The 20,110-nt window shown below is 39.5% G+C and overlaps 1 protein-coding gene across 1 annotated transcript in view; it reads left to right on the top strand.

Moving 5' to 3' along the window:
• Positions 1-18,876, top strand: part of SPARCL1 (SPARC like 1) — a 64,485-nt gene extending 45,609 nt beyond the window's left edge. Inside the window, exons 3-11 of the mRNA XM_064285580.1 lie at positions 1,359-1,535; positions 1,910-2,872; positions 4,324-4,396; positions 5,313-5,431; positions 7,214-7,334; positions 9,116-9,252; positions 12,052-12,200; positions 12,791-12,939; positions 18,374-18,876. Of these exons, the coding sequence (XP_064141650.1) occupies positions 1,359-1,535; positions 1,910-2,872; positions 4,324-4,396; positions 5,313-5,431; positions 7,214-7,334; positions 9,116-9,252; positions 12,052-12,200; positions 12,791-12,939; positions 18,374-18,402 (1,917 nt within the window). The 3' untranslated portion in view covers positions 18,403-18,876. The remainder of the gene's footprint in view (positions 1-1,358; positions 1,536-1,909; positions 2,873-4,323; positions 4,397-5,312; positions 5,432-7,213; positions 7,335-9,115; positions 9,253-12,051; positions 12,201-12,790; positions 12,940-18,373) is intronic.
• Positions 18,877-20,110: the final 1,234 nt, after the last annotated feature.

Below are 20,110 nucleotides of genomic sequence, written 5' to 3' on the forward strand. Positions count from 1 at the left end.
TCTCAGATTATTTGCTTAGTATACAGATTGATAAGTACAGTGAAAGGATACAACCCTGACACACATCTTTCCTCATTTTAAAGCACGAAATATCCCCTTGTTCTGTTTGAACAACTGCCTTCTCATCCATGTACAGGCTCTCCATGAGCACAATTAGGTGTTCTGGAATTCCCATTCTTTGCACTGTTATCCATAATTTATGACTCACACAGTCAAATGCCTTTGCATAGTCAATAAAATACAGGTATACGTCTTTCTGATATTCTCTGCTTTCAGTCAACATCTATCTAACATCATGACATCATCAACGACATCCCTAGTTCCATATCCTCTTCTGAATTCAGCCTGAATTTCTGGCAGTTCCCTGCCATTGTACTGCTGCAATAAAGCTTTTGAATTATCTTCAGCAAAATTTTGCTTGAGTGTGACACTAATTTTATCATTCAATAATTTTTGCATTCCATTGGATCACCTTTCTTTGGAATGGGCATGTAAATGGATCTCTTCCAGTCTTTTGGTCAGGCAGCTGTTTTCCAAAGTCTTGCCATAGATGAGTGAGCACCTCCAGTGCTGTATCCATTTGTTGACACATCTCATTTGGTATTCCATCAATTACTGGAGCCTTGTTTTTCACCAATGCCTTCAAAGCAGCTTGGATTTTTTCCTTTGGTATCATTGGTTCTTGATCATATGCTACCTCCTGAAATGGTTGAACATCAACCAATTATTTTTGGTACAGTGACTCTGTGTATTGCTTCCATCTTCTTTTGATGCTTCCTTCATCCTTCAATTATAATGAAATGTGCAAAGACCTGGAGCTTGGAAACCAAAAGAGAAGAACACACTTGGCATTTCTCAAGCTGAAAGAACTGAATAAAAATTTCAAGACTCAAGTTGCAACATGGAAAGATTCTGTGGGCAAAATATTGAACAACACAGGAAGCATCAAAAGAAGATGGAAAGCACAATGTTATTTCTATGGTTAATTTAATTTGGCTTCAATTTTCTGCTACAAAACACTTTTCAAAATTAGAAAATACTAATGGTTCATAAAAGTTTGAAAAACACAAAAAATAATTCCAAAAACTTGAAGATCACCACTATTGAAATCTTTTTTGCTGTATTTTCACCCAGGCTCTGCATATGTAACTTTTTCTTAAAGATGATTAAGATTCTGTTTTCACTTAACTTAATATTCTGGACACTTACCCTGTATTCTTAAAAATCCTAGAGAACATCTTTTAACTTATGAATAAAGCATATTGCTACTAATAGTGATGATAATAAAAGAGTAACTAGCAATTTTTAAAACTGGCATCTACACATGAATAACACAAACCAATTTTTAATTTTTTCAGACAAATGCAAGGTTCTTCTCTGATCATTCCAAACCAACTGCCGGTTCTTTGAGTTCCATCCAGCAGGCTGAAGCTTCAGTAACACCTGACAACACTGCAATTCCTATTGTAGGGATTGAAGATTCGGAAAATGAAAAAGAAACTGCAGTGCCTATAGAAGACCGTCCCAACTATGAGGTAAAATAACATGGCTATTTTAATTTAATTTTTAACTTCTCCAAAAAATTTCAATTCCAAAGCAAGATCAAAGAGATTACCTTATTCACGTTTAATTTTTTTTAAGATTATGATCATATCAATTGCCTTCAGTCACTAAAAGAGCTTCATGGATTAATGAGTTTTACTCCTTGAGTTGAGATGCTATACAGTTGTTTCATTTCATAAAATTCAATTTCAGGTTAAAACTTGTGGCTATAGAAAGTGAAGAACATCATATGTTTACATGATAATGTCTGAAGAAAAGGAATAATGAATATCAAATACTGACCTAGGAATTCCAAGTATGATGTAGATATATTACCACTTGTTTCAATAAACTTTTTTCTTTTAAGGCTGAAAAATCTTCAATACTAAACTCAAAAGAGGAAAACCATGAACAATCAGAAGATCAGGATCAGAATTACAGTGAAGAGCTGGGACTGAAAGATGAAGAGGACAGTGATGGTAGCTTAGGTGTGAATTTGGAACACAAACCAACTGAAGGAACACTGGACCTAAAAGAAAATATGACTGTTCCTCAAAAGAAAAATCTCCCAGAGAACACTGACTTCCTTGCTCCTGATATTAGTTCCACTGGGGATTATAGCCAACAAGAAAGTATCACAGAGAAAGAGCAAAATCAAGATCATCAGTTGAACAGGAGCAGCAAACATAGCCAAGACCTAAGTGACCAAGGAAATCAAGAGCAGAATCCAAATATTTTCAAAGGGGAAGAGGCAGAAGAGCCAAGTGAAGTTGATACTCACAACGATAACCAAGAAACGGAGGAAGAATTTCCCAAGGAACATTCTAACAGCGATCAGGAAGAAGACAGCACCCAGCCTGATGATATTTTAGAACAGCCCAGTCAACTAACTCAAGTTAGCAAGATGCAGAAGGAAGAATTTGAGCAGGGTAACCAAGAACAGGAAGAGGATAATTCCAAAGCAGAAATGGAAGAGGAAAACACATCAAAAATCAGTAAGCATATTCAAGATACTGAATGGCAGAGCCAAGAGGGAAAAGCTGGCCTTGAAATTATCAGCACCCACAAGGAGATGGATAAAAAGACTGTTCCTGAAACTTTGGTCGTGGAGCCTACTGATGATGGTAACACCATGCCCAGAAATCATGAAGCTGAGGATGGTGGTGATGGCCCCAGGCACAACCCTGGTGATGACTACTTCATCCCAAGCCAGGCCTTCCTGGAGAGTGAAAGAGCTCAATCCAATTACTATCACATCAACAACGAAGAGCCAAAAGAAGCACATGAGAATGAGAGTGTCGATAGGAGTGGACCTGGAGAATCCCAGGGGGTGAGATTACTTACAATGATGCTTGTCTAAGAAAGCAATTAGTTTTGTCAATAAAAAGCCATGGCCTTTCCCTGTTCTCTCACAATCTCCTATGCATAAACTCTATAAGTTCATCGCTACGATATATTTCAGTTATTTATTTTTATATCCATCTTCCTCATTAGACTTGAAGTGTCTGTTTTACTTGGGTTCCTCTAGAAGCAGACCCTGGATTCGAGTACAGTTTATTTGAGAAGTGCAGGGAACAAAGACAGAGGGGTGGAGAAGTGATACAGGGAAGGAAACTAATAAAAGTTATGTTATTCAAACCACGTAAAGAACATTACTCAGAATTATCCTACCTGGGGAGTTACGGAGGTGGAGTTCTTGTATTGGCTGAGATTGCTCATGGAGACAAGGGGTGTGTTAATCCCCCTGTCACTTCCAGCCCATCCTTTTAGTAGGCAGAATGCATTTTCATGGTTTTCCAGGCACAGAAATGCAGATGCTGGTAGTTGAAAGTCCCTAAACTAGCTGGAATGATAAATTCTGATGGATGTGAGGGATGGAAGACAGCTGCTGCTATGATGCCTTGAGAGCAGGTACCACGTGTTTAAATTGAATCACCAGGGTCTCCAAAGTGTCTCTAACATAATAAGAGATCCTGCCATGTTTGTTGAATTAGCTATAAAGATTAAGAACAAAGACTTCAGCTACAGCGCTATTAAGCAAACGCATACCAAAATGATAACCTGGAAACTTCACTGGGGAAAGCTATTGCTGTTTGGCTGTTTAATCATACAGAGATTTCATGCAAAACTCTAACAGCCACTTATCAGGGGGATTTGGCACAGCTTTTGATGAGCAGGAAGCCCTGGTGGCATAGTGGTTAAGTGCTATGGCTGCTAACCAAGAGGTCGACAGTTCAAATCCGCCAGGCACTCCTTGGAAACCCTATGTGGCAATCTACTCTCCTATAGGGTCGCTATGAGTCAGAATCAACTTGACGGCAGTGGGTTTAGTTTTGGGGGTTTTTTGAATAAGCAAGGTCAATAGTAACTCCCATTATTGAGAACTCTGCTACCATTCTAATGTGGGAGTTTTCTTATACTTTGGAAACCTACTAAGAAAACTTTACCAACAATTTCACAGAGATTACTATGTCACCGTGTCTTAACTATCAAATAGAAGGCTAGTACTACATTTCTAGTGTTTTCCCAAATCCAAAATGGAAATTCCAACTTTTATTGAGTAATCCCCAAAGACGCAGCTCTGTAACCAGTTGATGAAGTTAGAATAGCTACTGTTTTCAAAGGGTTATTGTCCACCTGGCAGTTCTATCTGGCTTCTTTTTGAGATCTGAAATGACTGGGTGTCAAAAATCTCTGTGAAGGTATGCACAGTGAAAATTTAAACTAAGTAATGACTTCCCTCTTTAACAGATTTTAACTTCTGCTCTTGCTGTTATAAAGGCCAAGAAAGCGGAGAGCTCACCTAATGACGATGAGAGTTCAAGTGAAGATAACGTGAGGGTGGAGAGTGTTGGTGAGTATTTCAAGGCCTGTGAGGGTAACTATATCCAAATCTGTGACTATATCATGGAAGAAATAGAATCTGCCTCACTGGGCTTCTCTCTCCTTTCCTTTGTGAATACTGCACAGAATTTTTCCTCCCCCAAGGAAATGCTCTCATAATTTGTTGATATTTTCTCATGCAGATAAGATATACAGCTATGGTAAGTGTGTTTACAGACGGAAAATGTCCTGTTGCAGTATTAGTGCAAAAACTAGAACTCTTTCTCCCTAAATTCTTTTGCTTCTGAGAAAAAAAGACTTAATTCTACCTTATTTATTCTCAAATCCATAACTCACTAAAAACCCAGTGCCGTCAAGTCGATTCCGCCAGGCGCTCCATAACTCACTAAAAAAAAAAAAACAAAAAAAATGTTTTTTTTTTTTTTCTAGTAAACCTAAATCCCATAATCAGTTAAGGGTCTAACACATGGGTCTAACACATACCCCAATCACAGACATTTTCAATTTCGACACAATAAAATCCCCCAGTAAAAGTTCATTTAACTTCTGACCACTTGCACAATGTTGTACTATTAACTTCAGACTATGACCATCTCTGTCAGGCCAGGAAGAGCAGTTTGTGCTTTTTAAACATCCAGTCCAAATTGCTGCACTGAAAATCTAGAAGGTCACTTAAAACAGTCTGATGCCAGAAGGTCCCTCCCAGGGATTAACTCAACAATTAAAATGGTTTCTATTGTTTTCCCAATTTTTCTCCCTTATTAGCTAAAACGAAGCTAACCAGGGTGGATTTGAGGCTTACATACATACTCAGTTTAACTTTGTCCATCTTTCCTGCTCAATCTTCTCTGGTAGATTCTTTTCTTTTTTTTTTTTACATTTTTCACAATGTAATTCCATTCTGGTTGTTCAATTTTTTCTAATAGATTCTTGCATGGGTTTCCAGTGTAAAAGAGGACACGTTTGTAAGGCTGACCTACAGGGAAAACCCCACTGTGTTTGCCAAGATCCAGTGACTTGTCCTCCTACAAAACTGCTTGACCAAGTAAGTATTTTACAAAATGGTCCCTAAGAGGTACCAAAGGTTAGTGATTTGAATGAAAAGAGTTTGCAACTGAAAATTCTTGTAAAAGACAAAAAAGCAGATGCCCAGGATATGGTCTAGTATTTGAAGCATAGTAACAAATGCTGGCAAAGTCAAAGAATTATCACTGTGCCCAGTTGTTGTCATTGTTAGTTTCTGTCATGTCAATTCCAACTCATGGTGACCCCATGTGTGCAGAGTAGAACTGCTCCATAGGGTTTTCAAGGCCGTGACCTTTCAGAAGATCACCAGGCCTGCCTTCCAAGGTGCCCCTGAGTGGGTTTGAACCACCAACCTTTCAACTAGTGGTTGAGCACTTAACCATTTACACCACCCAGTGACTCTTCACTGTGCCCTAAGAAAGTAATAATGGTAGCTGATCTGTGTGATCTGTGTAATGAGCTTTAAAACTCATTCTATTCTTGGAACATCTGAAGTTTTTATTCTACTGAGCTTACCTGGAGCTATACTGTCATCATCGTTGGTGTAGTTTGGTTGATTTTGTGTGTATATGTGCCAAATGGGAGAATTATGATTTTTTCTTTTTTTATTACTGTAAAATACATGTAACGCAACATTTGTCAATTCAACATTTTTAGGTGTGCAATTTAGTAATATCAGTTTTATTAATCATGTTGTGCAATCATCACCCACAGTCATTGCCAAGTCTCCCATCACCATACCAGAAATGAAGCCCCGATAGATGCTACAACGTGGATGAACCTTGAAAACATTACACTGAGTGGACTAAGTCGGTCGCAAAAGGACAAATATTGCATGATCTCATTTATATGAAATAACAAGAATACCAGGCTAATGGAGAGAATTATGATTTGAATAACCTCACCTACCTGATCACATCTTTGGCACAGTACGATTTATCAGACAGGCTATGAGTTTTAGGGAGCAGAGTGTTTTTCTTTCTTTTTTATTTATTTATTGTGCTTTAAGTGAAAGTTTACAAATCTAGTCAGTCTTTCCTACAAAAGTTATACACACCTTGCTATATACTCCTAGCTGCTTTCCTCCTAATGACACAGCACACTCCTCCTCTCCACCCTGTGTTCCCTGTGTCCATTCAGCCAGTTCCTGACCCCTCTTCCTTTTTATCTCCCCTCCAGAAAGGAGTTGCCCACATAGTCTCAATGTGTCTGCTTGAGCCAAGAAGCTCACTCCTCACCAGTATCATCTATCTTATAGTCCAGTCCAATCCCTATCTGGAGAGTTGGCTTCAGGAGTGGTTCCAATCTTGGTCTAACAAAGGGTCCAGGGTCCCTCTAGTCTCAGTCAGACAATTAAGCCTGGTCTTCTTACTAGAATTTGAGATCTACATCCTACTATTCTCCTGTTCCATCAGGGATTCTCTGTTGTGTTCCCTGTCAGGGCAGTGATCGGTGGTAGTCAGACACCATCTAGTTCTAGTCTCAGGCTGATGGAGTCTCTGTTTATGTGGCCCTTTCTGTCTCTTGGGCTCATCTTTACCATATGTCTCTGGTGTTCTTCATTCTCCTTTGCTCCAGGTGGGTTGAGACCAGTTGATGCATCTTAGATGGCCACTTGCTTGGGTGTGAGACCCCAGACACTTCTCACCAAAGTGGGATGCAGAACATTTGCTTAATACATTTTGTTATGCCAATTGACCTAGATGTCTCCTGAAACCATGGTCTCCAGACCCGCGTATAACAGAGTGTTTTTCAATGAGCATTCAGCTTTACCAGTTTTTCTCCTCCTTGTCTTTCCTAGGTTTGTGGCACTGACAATCAGACCTATGCTAGCTCCTGTCATCTGTTTGCTACCAAGTGCAGACTGGAAGGAACCAAAAAGGGGCACCAACTGCAACTGGATTATTTTGGAGCCTGCAAATGTAAGATTCCATCACTACTGTCACCACCACTGCTGAGAAATTTTGGGGTGTGTCTTAGTCATTCAGTGCTGCTATAACAGAAATACTAAGTGGATGGCTTTAACAGAGAGAAGTTTATTTCCTCACAGTAAAGTAGGCTGAAAGTCCAAATTCAGGTTGAGGGCTCCAGGGGAAGTCTTTCTCTCTCTGTTGGCCTTCTCATCAATGTTCCCCCGGAGGAGGAGCTTCTCACTGCAGGGACCTCAGGTCCAAAGGATTCGCTCTGCTCCCAGCACTGCTTTCTTGATGGTATGAAGTCCCCCCTCTCTGCTTGCTTCCCTTTCCTTTTTATCTCTTGAGAGATAAAAGGTGGTGCAGGTCACACCCCAGGGAAACTCCCTCCACATGGGATCAGGAACATGACCCGGGTTAAGTGTATTACAATCCCACCCTAATCCACTTTAACATAAAATTACAATCACAAAATGGATGATGACCACACAATACTGGGAATCATGGCCCACCCAAATTGATACATACATTTTGGGGGGGAAACATAATTCAATCCATGACAGGGTGAATCTGTGCATGCTCGACTAATAGTCAAATAGGAAAAAGCTAATGTAGTTCTAAACTCAAGTTGCATATGAAAATCATCTGGAGAGACTTTAAAAAAAATAAGAGAACTAATATCCACATCTCAGCCTTAAGAGATTCTGATTTAATTGCATCGGGTTGGGACCAGAGCACTGTTTTTGTGTTTGTTTGTAAAATAACCTAGACAATCCTAATGTGCAGCCAGGATTCAGAACCGCTATGATAGTATGTTATCCACTTAATAATTAAGATGAATCATAGGAATTTTGCTAAATTATTTGCTCTCTTTCCAATTGAAGTTAAGCCTCTGCCAAGAAGTTTTATGACGACATATTCTTCCTGAAGTTTTTTATAAATTGTCTTCCTTCCCCAGGATACTCTCAATGGTGTTTGAGTCCCCGCACCATTAAATGATTCTCCACCTGAACAGTGTTCACTAATATTTCCAGTTCTCCTCTTCTTACTGACACATGAGAGGATTGAAATTCTCAGCCCCCTTAAGTTACGTATGGCCAGATGACTTGCTCTGTCAGATGGAATGTGAGCAAAAATCATTCGTGTGAGTTTTGGGCAAAAGCATTTAAGAACTGGTATATGATTCTCCATACTCTCTTCCCTTGCACTACCAACCTTGAAGCCTTGTGTTAAGACGGCGACCTCATAAGATGGAGTCTCCATCATTACGAGCTTCGGGGTACTATAGTGAGCACAGCGTTCCAGCCATCGTGGTCTACAAAATGGTCTCAGTGTAATCAAGAAATAAACTTTGGTTTCTTTCAGTCATTGAGATTTAACATTATTTGTTACCACAATAAAAGCTAACCTCTACTTTTTCCTCTTTTTTCCCTCATGAATAGCTCTTGCGTCCTCCATGTCTGAATTTCAGTTGTTTCTAGAGCACTGCTTCTAGACCCTGGTTGCACAATTACATTTGGAGCTTTTAAAATACCCTGATGCCTAAGCTCTACCCAAGACCAATCAAATTAAAATTTCTTGGAATAGAAACGGGCACTTGGTATGTTTCTGAAACATCCCAGGCAATTCTGTGGTGCAGCCAGGGTTAAGGAGCACTATTGTAGCTATTGGCGACAGTGAGGGTGCTCTGCAAGTTGCCAGAGGTTGTTAAACTACCCTGTTACGAGGATTTGGCATATGACAGGAATAAAGCCAAAGATTACAGTGTCTTTACTTTCTGCTTGGAACAGCTATTCCTGTTTGCACGGACTTTGAAGTGAATCAGTTTCCTCTACGGATGAGAGACTGGCTCAAGAATATCCTCATACAGCTTTATGAACATAACCCTGAACATGCTGGATATCTAAATGAGAAGCAGAGGAATAAAGTAAGCTATCCATTTTTTTATCCATGGGGCAGCTACCCTAGAGTCTGTCCATAGGGCCTGAGAAAAAAGGTGGGGGGTGAGGGCTGCCGCTTCCTGCACGTCTGCAGAAGCCCACTTTGCCTCCCCGCTCCTGATCAGTTCATATGGATTAACTGAATAGCAGTGGCGACAATTTATACCACAAGGCTTGGGACACAGTTAAACCACCCCATCCCTTCCCAAACAGCAGTGGCCTGAGCAAAAGCTGCTCAGCTGCCACCTAGAGCAAGCTCTGGCTGAGCAAACTGAACATCAATTTAGCATTTATAAAACCAGGCCCAAACACATCATCTAAATCTAAGCATTTTTTGTCCTTTTAGGCCAGATATAGGTATTTAATATGAGGGGAATCCATCACTCACAATGAGAGTAATAAATTTTTTAAAAATTAAAAAAAAAAAAAAGTGCAGGATAGTATCCAGAAGTTCCCCAGGGAATTCATTCAGCAGATATTTACTGAATGCATCCTGCTGTTTCTTGCCATCCAGTTGGTTCCATCATGGTGGCCCCGTGTGTTACAGAGTAGGACTTCTCCATAGGGTTTTCTTGGCTGTAATCTTTATGGAGGCAGATAGTCAGGACTTTTCTTCCACAGTGCCACTGAGTAGATTTCAACTGCCAACATTTTCATTACCAGCCAAGCACAAACTACCTAGGAACATTGAATGCATCCTAGGTGACTGGAATTGATCTAAGTGCTATAGATACAATGAAGAACAAAATCTCTGCCTTCATGAGCTTACATTCTAGAAGAAACAGACTCAAAACAAATAAGCAAAAATGTATCTATGTATATATACGTTGTTGTTGTTGTTAGGTGCCATCGAGTCAATTTCAATCCATAGCGACACCATGTGACAGTAGAACTGCTCCATAGGGTTTTCTAGGCCTTAGTCTTTATGGGAAAACATCACCAGGTCTTTCCTCTGCAGAGCCACTGGATAGGTTTGAACTGTCAGCTTTTCAGTTAGCAATTGAGTGCTTAACTATTGCACCACCAGTGCTTCTCACATGTATGTGTGTGTGAGTATGTGTATGTATGTATACGTATATATATACATACACATACCCACACACATATAGGTATATACATACACACACATACACCCCTATGTATGTGCAAATATATAAACATATGTGCTAATATATGAATCTATGTGTACAAATATGTAAATATATAAATAAACGAATGTATGTATAAGATATGTCAGGTGGGATGAAACATGCTATGAAGAAAATAAAACATGAAGGATTGTGTGCAGTAACTGTGCCAAATACTGTTTATAAGTTGTCAGATGAAGGCAGAGAGTTGACCACTGATTTGGTATGTGGAAGTCATAGCTGACCTTGACAGAGCTGTTTCTGTGAAGTGGTGAAGAAAAAAGCCTTAATAGACAGAGTTCAAGAGAGAACAGGAGGAAGAATGTGCAAGTAGCAAGTATAGAAGATACATTCAAGGAGATTTTCTATAAAAAGAGAAATAGGGTGGTAGCTAGAGGGGAATGGGAGTCCAAGAGTTCCATCTACCAATGGGAGATGATAGAGGATGTTTGTATGCTTTCAGAAATAGCCCGGTAAAAAAAGCAAAAATTAATGAAGAACAGAAAAGATACCCAACTGTCAAAAAGGTGTTCCTGAGTAGATGACAAGGGAAGGGCTTCTGAGCACCAGTAAGGGGTTGAGTTTTGACAGGAGCACAAGAAGTTCATCCATGGTAACTGGGAGGCAAGTTCGTAGATGTGATGCGAATGGGTGGAAGTTTTGTTCTGGTCACTTCCATTTTCCCAGTGAAATAATAGGCAATGTTATAAGCTAGAAGTTGTATGTCCTGCCCAAGAATCATTTCTATCCTCCCTCTTTAATACTGAGCCCTGGTGGCAGAGCAGTTAAGAGCTCAGGTGCTCACCAAAAAGTCAGCAGTTTGAAACCACCAGCCACTCCTTGGAAACCCTATGGAGCAGTTCTACTTTGTCCTATAGGGTCATTATGAATCAGAACCAACTCAATGACAGCGGGTTTGGTTTGGTTTTTTCTCTTTAATACATTGTCACAGAGAGCTTTGAGATCATTAGTCATGAAACAGAGGAATTTCAATGCGAGTGAAGAACAGAGCGGAAACATACCAGGACTAAGGCGAGACTGAGTGGGCACTGGATGGGCGTACGCAGGCACTTAAGAATGGAGTATATCAATGGAGGAATGAGCAGGAATTTTCACTAACTAACCACCAGTTTGCCTAGGACAGTTCAGCCCTCTTCATTAAAGCCTTCTCATTATTTCAAGGAATGTGGCAAACATTACTTGGTTAAAACAAAAAAGCAAGAAGGACTTAAATTTCTTCTGAAAACCACAGGCCATTAACTTCAGCTGTTATTCTATATGGAAATAAAAAAGGCTGTGGTGTTGAATAGAAGGCATTTAATTTGGTCTCACATGATGGCCTGGGCTTGATTTCTTCAGTCATGTCACTATTATTCTTCAAGTTGTTGCTGTTGTTTTGTGCCATCAAGTCAGTTCCACCTCGTGGTAAACCAGGTATTACAGAGTAGAACTGCTCCATAGGGTTTTCTTGGCAATAATCTTAATGGAAGCAGATCGACAGGCCCATCTTCCACAGTACGGCTGGGTGAGTTCAATCTGCCAGCCTTTAGGTTAGCAGCTGAGCACAAATCATTTGCAACACCTAGAAGCCTTAAAGTTTAGTAAATGTGCATTACATTTGTGTTATTCTCTAGTGACCTTCTCCCTTCCTATTCCCAGGTCAAGAAAATTTACCTGGATGAAAAGAGGCTCCTGGCTGGGGACCATCCTATTGACCTTCTCTTAAGAGACTTTAAGAAAAACTACCACATGTATGTGTATCCTGTGCACTGGCAATTCAGTGAACTTGACCAACATCCCATGGATAGGTAAAAACTCTTCATTTTCCTATTACTGGGTCATCTCCCTGTTATAATGTCTACTTTTCTCTAAGAAAGAGAAACCTAGTCAGATGAGGAAGTTTGCCAGTTCTATTTTAGAACACCGAAATCCCAAACAAATGTGGTTTGGAGTCTTAACACAAAGTTTCTTTAAAAAGAACAGACTATGGCTCTGTTACAGTGACCAAGCTAACATGTTATAGGTTCAACCTCACACAGAGACTCCTTCAATTCTTTCTCATTCTTGATTCTAAATTTCCAAGGTAATCCGACTAACCCAGGTATGGCCAGTGAGTAAGAACCAAGCTCCCCAAACATGGTTGTTGGGGTACATTCCTGTAGATTTAAGGTGGAGGAAGGACGGTTCCCAGTAAAGACTGAATCATTGTGTATTGGCACCCCAAAAGTTGTCTGCTTTACCCAAAAACAGTTTATTTCATTTGCAGCTTTTCATGAGGGCCGTTTATTTGGCATACTCGGCAACCTTGTGGAAGAAAAATGTCCCTGATGATGCTCAAAATTAATGTTCCATACACGCAAGCTACTCAGTTAATAGGCTACCATTTATTTCATTGCAGAATCTTGACACATTCAGAGCTTGCACCTTTGCGAGCATCTCTGGTGCCCATGGAACACTGCATAACTCGCTTCTTTGAGGAGTGTGACCCCAACAAGGATAAGCACATCACCCTGAAGGAGTGGGGCCACTGCTTTGGAATTAAAGAAGGTAAATTCATCATCAGCCAAGGGAGAGAGGAGTCTTCCTCTCCAGGCCAGCCCTAAGCCCTGTGGCCTCCAAGAAAAGGTCCTGCTGTATGTTCACATGGAAACCTAGAGACAATAAAACGGCAGTATCCCACACCGGACTCCGTCCGTACACGTGCTGCCATTGCAAGGCTCTTTATTCCTTCCCTATGACCCTCTGTTTTGGAAGGGTAATAAGGATCAACATTTAGGGATAACTGCACTGAGGCCTGAGAAGGCAGCTAAGCCTAAGGAGACAGTACTAATCCAGAGAGTCATGCGAAATCTTAGAAGTCTTTATACCCTTCCTTAATTTCATATCCCTCCTTGGCCTAGGTATTAGGCTAAACTTTTAAAAATCACATGTGAATAGTGAAACAGCTAGCCTGCTTCTGACCATGGGAGATTGGAGGCAGACTTAGAATTCATTACCAACACACTAAAAATTGGATCTCACATCACAAGTTGTTCAACTTATTATTAACTATTAATCCTTTAATCCAAAACTGACCTATTACTGCATTTTCAGTGAAAAAAAAAAAAAAGTTCTTTCTTTACTCCTGCACTAAAACCAATTGTAGTCGAGCTGATTCCAACTCATAGTGGCCATATAGAACAGAGAAAAATTGCCGCTTAGGGTTTCCAGGGAGTGGCTGATGGATTCAAACTGCTGACCTTTTGGTTAGCAGCCATAGCTCTTAACCACTACACCACTGTGGCTCCATTCCTGCACTAGAGGAATTTAAATTTAGAAATGTGTTTTGCTAAGTTATGTTCTTTTCTTTTCGTATGTTAGAGTTCATTTTTATGAGCAAGCATGTTTTTAATAATCAATATTTGAAAGATATTCGAAAAATGAGCAACCAAAACTATTCACAGAATATAAATCAATAGCAAACATCAAATCTCTAAAGCAGAAGTTTTATCCATATGCTTAAGAAATACATGTAGGATGAATATATGGTTAAGCAGTAAGGAAAAGTAAGTTCATCAAAGGTCAAATTTTCCCACAAAGGGGTAACCTGTGAGAACGTCACTTAAAAAATATTCTTCAAGCATATTTATAATGCTTTGAAATGAGTAAGAAAGGGCTAAGAGCATGAGGGCTTAGTTATTGATAAGTAGGTAAGCACAGCTACCATATTTTTATGTGAAATAAACACAACTTAAGGAACAAAAAATGTATATACGTGTAAGCACTACTGTGTATTAGTTGCCTATTGCCACTTCAAACGTATTATCTGTCATGGTTTCCAAGGGTCAGGAATCTAGAAGCAGCTTAGCAGGATGGTGCTGTCTTAGGGTGTCTCATTAGGTTGCAGTCAAGCTGACAGGCAGGGCTGCAGTTATCTGAAAGCTTGATTGGAGTTGGAAGATCTGCTTCCAGGCTCACTCACGTGGTTATTGGCAGGAGGCTTCAGTTCCTCACCATGTGGGCCCAGTCCTAGGGCTGCTCATGACATGGCAGCTGGTTTCCTCCAGAGCAGGTGATCCAAAAGAGAGCAAGGATCTGCAACGCCTTTTATAACTCAGTCTCAGAAGTGATATACCATTACTTCTGTCATAATCTGTTGGTCACCTAGACAAGCCTTGGCACAATATGGGGTGGATCTATAAAAGGTAGGGATCCTTGGGGGCCACTAGGACGCTGTCGACTACGTACTGTTTAAATCCTATTAACACTAATATAGAATAAACAATTTATTAAGACTCAGACCCATACAAATGATGCTAATTTCCTTCCTAACATCTATTCTAAAAAAACAGTAGTTATAAATATAAGCATATCCCTAAAAATGGCTAAAATTGTCAATGCCAACTTCTATGTCAAAAAGACAAAAGGTGTCCAGGTACAGCTGTGCTCTGCACTCCCCATCCACATCAAAGGGGGAAAAACTTAGCTGGAAGAGAACATACTTATATATGCCCTTTCATGTGACATGTGATTTTAAAGGACTGATCAAAAGGCAAAGTTGAACAGAGACCGTTTATTTAAAGAAAGAAGCTGTGGTTCACTGTTCTTTCTGCAAAAGTTCTGGCAACTCTTCAGCACGTAGACTCACTCGGACTCTGCTCTGGCGGTTGTCTGGGAGGAGCGGGAAGGGCTTAAAGTCTAGTGACTCTCCAAGCTACTGATATCTTGTTTGTGCACTGTCTTTTGGCCCATCATTGCGTTATTATGAAGAAGGGAAAGAATTAGCACATAATAAGCCAGTATAAAAAAAAAAAAAAGCCAGTATAGCAGATATCAAATACTTGGTCAGAACAAGTAAACAAGTTACTGCTTTCGGACGCAGCTAGAGAAAGCAAAATCATCTCCATTTGTGAGTATACCCTTCCTTCCCTCAGAACTGAGAAGTCCACAGAAGAACAAGGCAAGTTTTAGTCAGTTTTTTCCTGAATTTTAACTGCCTTTGATTTGACTCTTGCAGCTCCATCACCAGCTAGCTATCTGAATTAGAGCATGCCATTCATGCTCAGTGAGCCTCACTGTCCTTGTCTATGAAGATAGTGTTCAATTAGGGACGGAAGAGTCTTCATTTGTTTAGTGGCCACAATATATCAGGTATTGACATATATTCTCATTAACCCTTAAAAGAATTCTCCAAGTGGGAATTAAAATGTAAACAAAATGGTGGTGGAATAATTTGGAAAGGAATAGTGATAATGGTTGCACAACAGAAGAATGTAAGCAATGACACTGAATCATCATACAAATTGTTGAATTGGCAAATGTTTTGTTGTGCATATTTTCACCACAATAAAAGTAAAATAAAAAAGAAAGGAAACAAGTCAGATCATGCAGGTCCTACTAAGCTGGTCAAAGACATAATCGGAAGAGTTCCAAGGGGTCACAAAGTGTTTTAAACAAGGGAATGATTTCACTGGGTTTGTGGTTAAAGAAGTTAAGATGACTATTGCAGTTAATCCAGGCAAATTGGAACAGTGGCCTTGTCTACCCACAGTCTATCTTGAGGAAACGTCCTCAAGATACAGGCAGACAGGCAGTTGAGAGGTTGAGAGAAAGAGAAGTGTGGTACCCAGGTTCCTGGCCCAGGCCAGGGTAAGTAGGGCTATCTTCCATTTAGACAGAAAACACAAGAATGAAGCGTATCTGGGGAGTGATCAATGCCATCTTGGAAACGTTGAATTTTGAAGTACTTGGGAGATAATGATAGCTGAATATATGGGCATGAATTTCAAGATGGAGTTCTGGAGTTAAAATATATGTTTGGTGATTGTGAGCATACAGAGAGTGACACCAGGAAATTAAATTAATTCTCCCAGGGAAAATGTGCTGAGTTACATGGAAAAAGGTCTAGAGTGGAACACTGAGGAACAACAACATTTAGATGATGGCTAGAGGAGGAAGAAGAAGCCCACTAAGGAGAATGAAAAGACACCAGGGTAGTGCCATGTCAAAAGAGGTGTTTCAAAGAGGAAAAAGAGACCAACAGTGCCAAATGCAGCTGAGATGTCAAGTGAGATAAAAGACTGAGAAATGTTCACTGGGTACAGAAATAAGGGTATCATGGTAAGAGCAGTTTTGGTGAAATGGCAGAGATAGAAGCCAGATTTTATAGATTGAGAAAGAATAGGAGAAGAGAAAGGGTAAAGAGTGAAAGTATGAAGGTCAAAAAGTGCTAGAGGGGGATATGGAGTTAAGGGAAACATTTTCTAGAAGAGGCTTGGGCACTCATCTATTCATTCATTCATTCATTCAACAAATCTTTACTGATGGTCTACATAGTGTCAGGCACTGTTCTTGAAACTGGATATACAGCATATTTAAATGCTAATGAGAAGGGTCCAGTTAAAAGGGAAAAGTTGGATTAAGATACTAGTCTCTACTCTGTACTATAGGGTCGCTATGAGTTAGAATCGTCTTGACAGTTATGGTTTTTTGTTTTTAGTTTTTTGTTTTTGTCTCTACTTATCAGGAGAAAAGATTAAAAAGGTAACCAAAATCTCAGAGAAGAAAAAAGCCTACAAGGCTGATAGCCTACATGAGCCACAGCCTCATCTATCCTAAAACCAGAAGAACTAGATGGTGTCCAGCTACCACCACTAACTGTTCTGACCAGGGTCACAATAGATGATCCCAGACAGAATAGGAGAAAAACGTACAATGAAACTCAAATTCTTAAAAGAGGCCAGACTAACTGAACCAGTTGAGACTAGAGGACTCCCTGAGACTATTGCCCTGAGATACCCTTTAAACTTTGAACTGAAACTATCCCAAGATCACCTTCTAGCAAAATAGCAGAGGGGCACATAAAATGAAGGACGTTACCTGTAAGAACAGTATTCTACTACAAAACTCTGTATGAGACCAAAAGTCAACATTTAGCAAAGACGAGAAGATAAGGGGGCAGGGAAACTAGAGTACTGGAAATGGAACAACCAGAAGACAATTAAAGAAAATGTTGACACAATGTGAAAAAAGTAACTAATGTCACTGAACAGTTTGTGTGGAATCTAACTTGCTGTGTAAACTTTCACCAAAAAAACAATAAAATATTATTTAAAAAAAGGGAAAGGTTGAAGATAAAAGAGGAAAACAGAGGAAGGATCTGGAGAAGGTTGGAACAGATTCTGAGCACAGGTAGAGAAATTACCCTTAAGGTCAACAGAAGGGACATTTCTTATCCAAACAACTGCGACAAGATGAAAAGTATAAGTACAGATACCAGTAAATTTTTAAGTAATGAGATTATTATTCTCATTTTACAAATGAAGCCAGCATTCAAAAGAAATATTCAAAGCCCATAATCTTTTCCACTCTCAGGGTTGGATGAAGGCACGCAAATTACCTGGTGCCTCAGACAGAATAATTAATTAGTATGTTTCAGGTCGGTCTGTTTTAAATATTTGTCCAATTAATGAGTGAAAGTGAGGCCATACAGGTGAAGAGTGGTCTTTGAATATCCTTCTAGAGGGTGCTATCTTGGCAGCAATTACTCTTTACAAGTTACTTGGTTAGAAACTTGATGGACTTGCCAGCAATGGGTTTTGGGTGGTTTATACTTCTATTTATTTAAATTCTATTTCTCCTCCCTTTACAGATTAGTAGGCCTGGTACTGCTCAGCTGGACCTCCCCTAAACCAGCTCTTCCGAGATCAGTCATTTTCAACCCTGAGAGGCCACCAGTTACCTGCAGAGGCTTCTAAAAGTATAGATGTAATTGGCCCACCCCTAGAGATTCTGATTCAGGAGGCTGGGAATGGGGCCTGAGAGTATATATTGTTAAAACCTTCATTAGTAATGCTGATGCCCTACCAGGGTTGGGAACCACTATGGGACTGCCTTATTAGTTGGTTTCCATAATGAGCCAGCTCTAACATTGCTTGTTTATACCACTACTTGGCTACTTTCTAAAGTGTTTTTTGTTTTGTTTTGTTTTTGTTTTTCACAGAAGACATAGATGAAAATCTCCTGTTTTGAATTAAGATTTGAAAGAATTCAAACTTTCCTGCATCCTCCGCTGTCCTGACCACTTCTGAAATATATGCAACCATGACACTTGTAGATTTATATTTAGCAAATATTTGCATGGTTAAGAAGACAGTGAGAGTAATTGCTTGACGACAGTATATACAGAAGGCATTTAACATTAACTTCGGGTATAAAACTTTAAAACTAAATAAAGTCATTATATGCAAAATATTATATACTGTTTGATTGTGAACAGGAGTTTTACTCATAGTGATTTTACTCTCTGAATCAGTGTATGAGATAATTACTAATTATAAATCAAAAAATTAATGCATTTATATTGCTCATGATATGCACACTTGGAGAGAAGAGAATAATGTTCTTTTGTGGTTACTGTGTATTATTTTTGATGTCTTAATATCCTAATAAAGAGTCCATAAAAATCCAAATGCTTACCTATGTTTATTTTCAGTCATTTATTTAAACAATCATATGTGAAAGACTAAAATTACTGATTGAATAATTAATTTGGTTTTAATTTCCCTATTTTTCCACACTGCCATCCATCAAGGTATTTACCATATTTAAGAGTAATGGGGAAACCCTGGTGGCATAGTGGTTAAGTGCTACGGCTGCTAACCAAAGGGTCGGCAGTTCGAATCTGCCAGGTGCTCCTTGGAAACTCTATGGGGCAGTTCTACCCTGTCCTGTAGGGTTGCTATGAGTCGGAATCGACTCAATGGCACTGGGTTTTAAGAGTAATGGAGACCAATCCAGGGCTCAATTACTTCATATCACATTATAATTGCGCTTCTCAAATCCTTCTACTTAAAAAAAAAAAAAAAGTGTGAATGTGGTTGTGGGAGACGGCAGCTGGTAGATCTTTTGTTTCCTGTGGGAAATATTCTTTTGTAAATGGTAGTTGCTCATGAATGTCCTTTTTCACTACGTAAGTTTAAACAGGAAAAAAAAGGTAGGCGATTTTAACCAAGTTTAATTAAAACTGTGGATAATTATGCAGTGTTTGATAAAATAAATTTTAGCTTTTGTGCAGCTATGCATGTGTGTTAAGAGAGAGGGAGGCCCTGTGAAAATTTTACAGCTGTCACGTCCTCAAAATAAAATACTGTAAGGCTAAAACAGAATAATTGAGAGTCTTGATATTTCTCAATGCCAAATACAGTCAGAGGTTAATATTATTGCTATAACTTGATAGCAAGAAAATATGTCATAAGACAGGGATCACAACAGAGGGTCCCGGACAGTGCTGGAGAAAAATGTAGAGAACTCAAACTCACAAAAAAAAAAAAAAAAAAAAAAAAAACCAACAGACTTACTGGTCTGACAGAGACTGGAGAAACCACAAGAGTATTATGCCCCCAACCCCCTTACAGCTCAATAATGAAGTCACTCCTGAGGTTGCCCTTCAGCCAAAGGTTAGACAGGCCCATAAAACAAAGAGACTAAATGGGCACACCAGCCCAGGGGCAAGGATGAGGAGGCAGGAGGGGACAGGAAAGCTGGTCATGGGGAACCCAAGGTCCAGAAGGGAAGAGTGTTGACACTTTGTGGGGTTGGCAACCAGTGTCACAAAACAATGTGTGTATTAATTATTTAATGAGAAACTAGTTTGTTCTGTAAACCTTCATCTAAAGTACAATAAAAAAAGTTTTTAAAAAGAGGACATGATGGCTAGAGGGGTGAATAGGTAGATAAA

The sequence above is a fragment of the Loxodonta africana genome, chromosome 5 (genome assembly GCF_030014295.1).
Source record: "Loxodonta africana isolate mLoxAfr1 chromosome 5, mLoxAfr1.hap2, whole genome shotgun sequence".
In the NCBI taxonomy this organism is placed as follows: domain Eukaryota; kingdom Metazoa; phylum Chordata; class Mammalia; order Proboscidea; family Elephantidae; genus Loxodonta; species Loxodonta africana.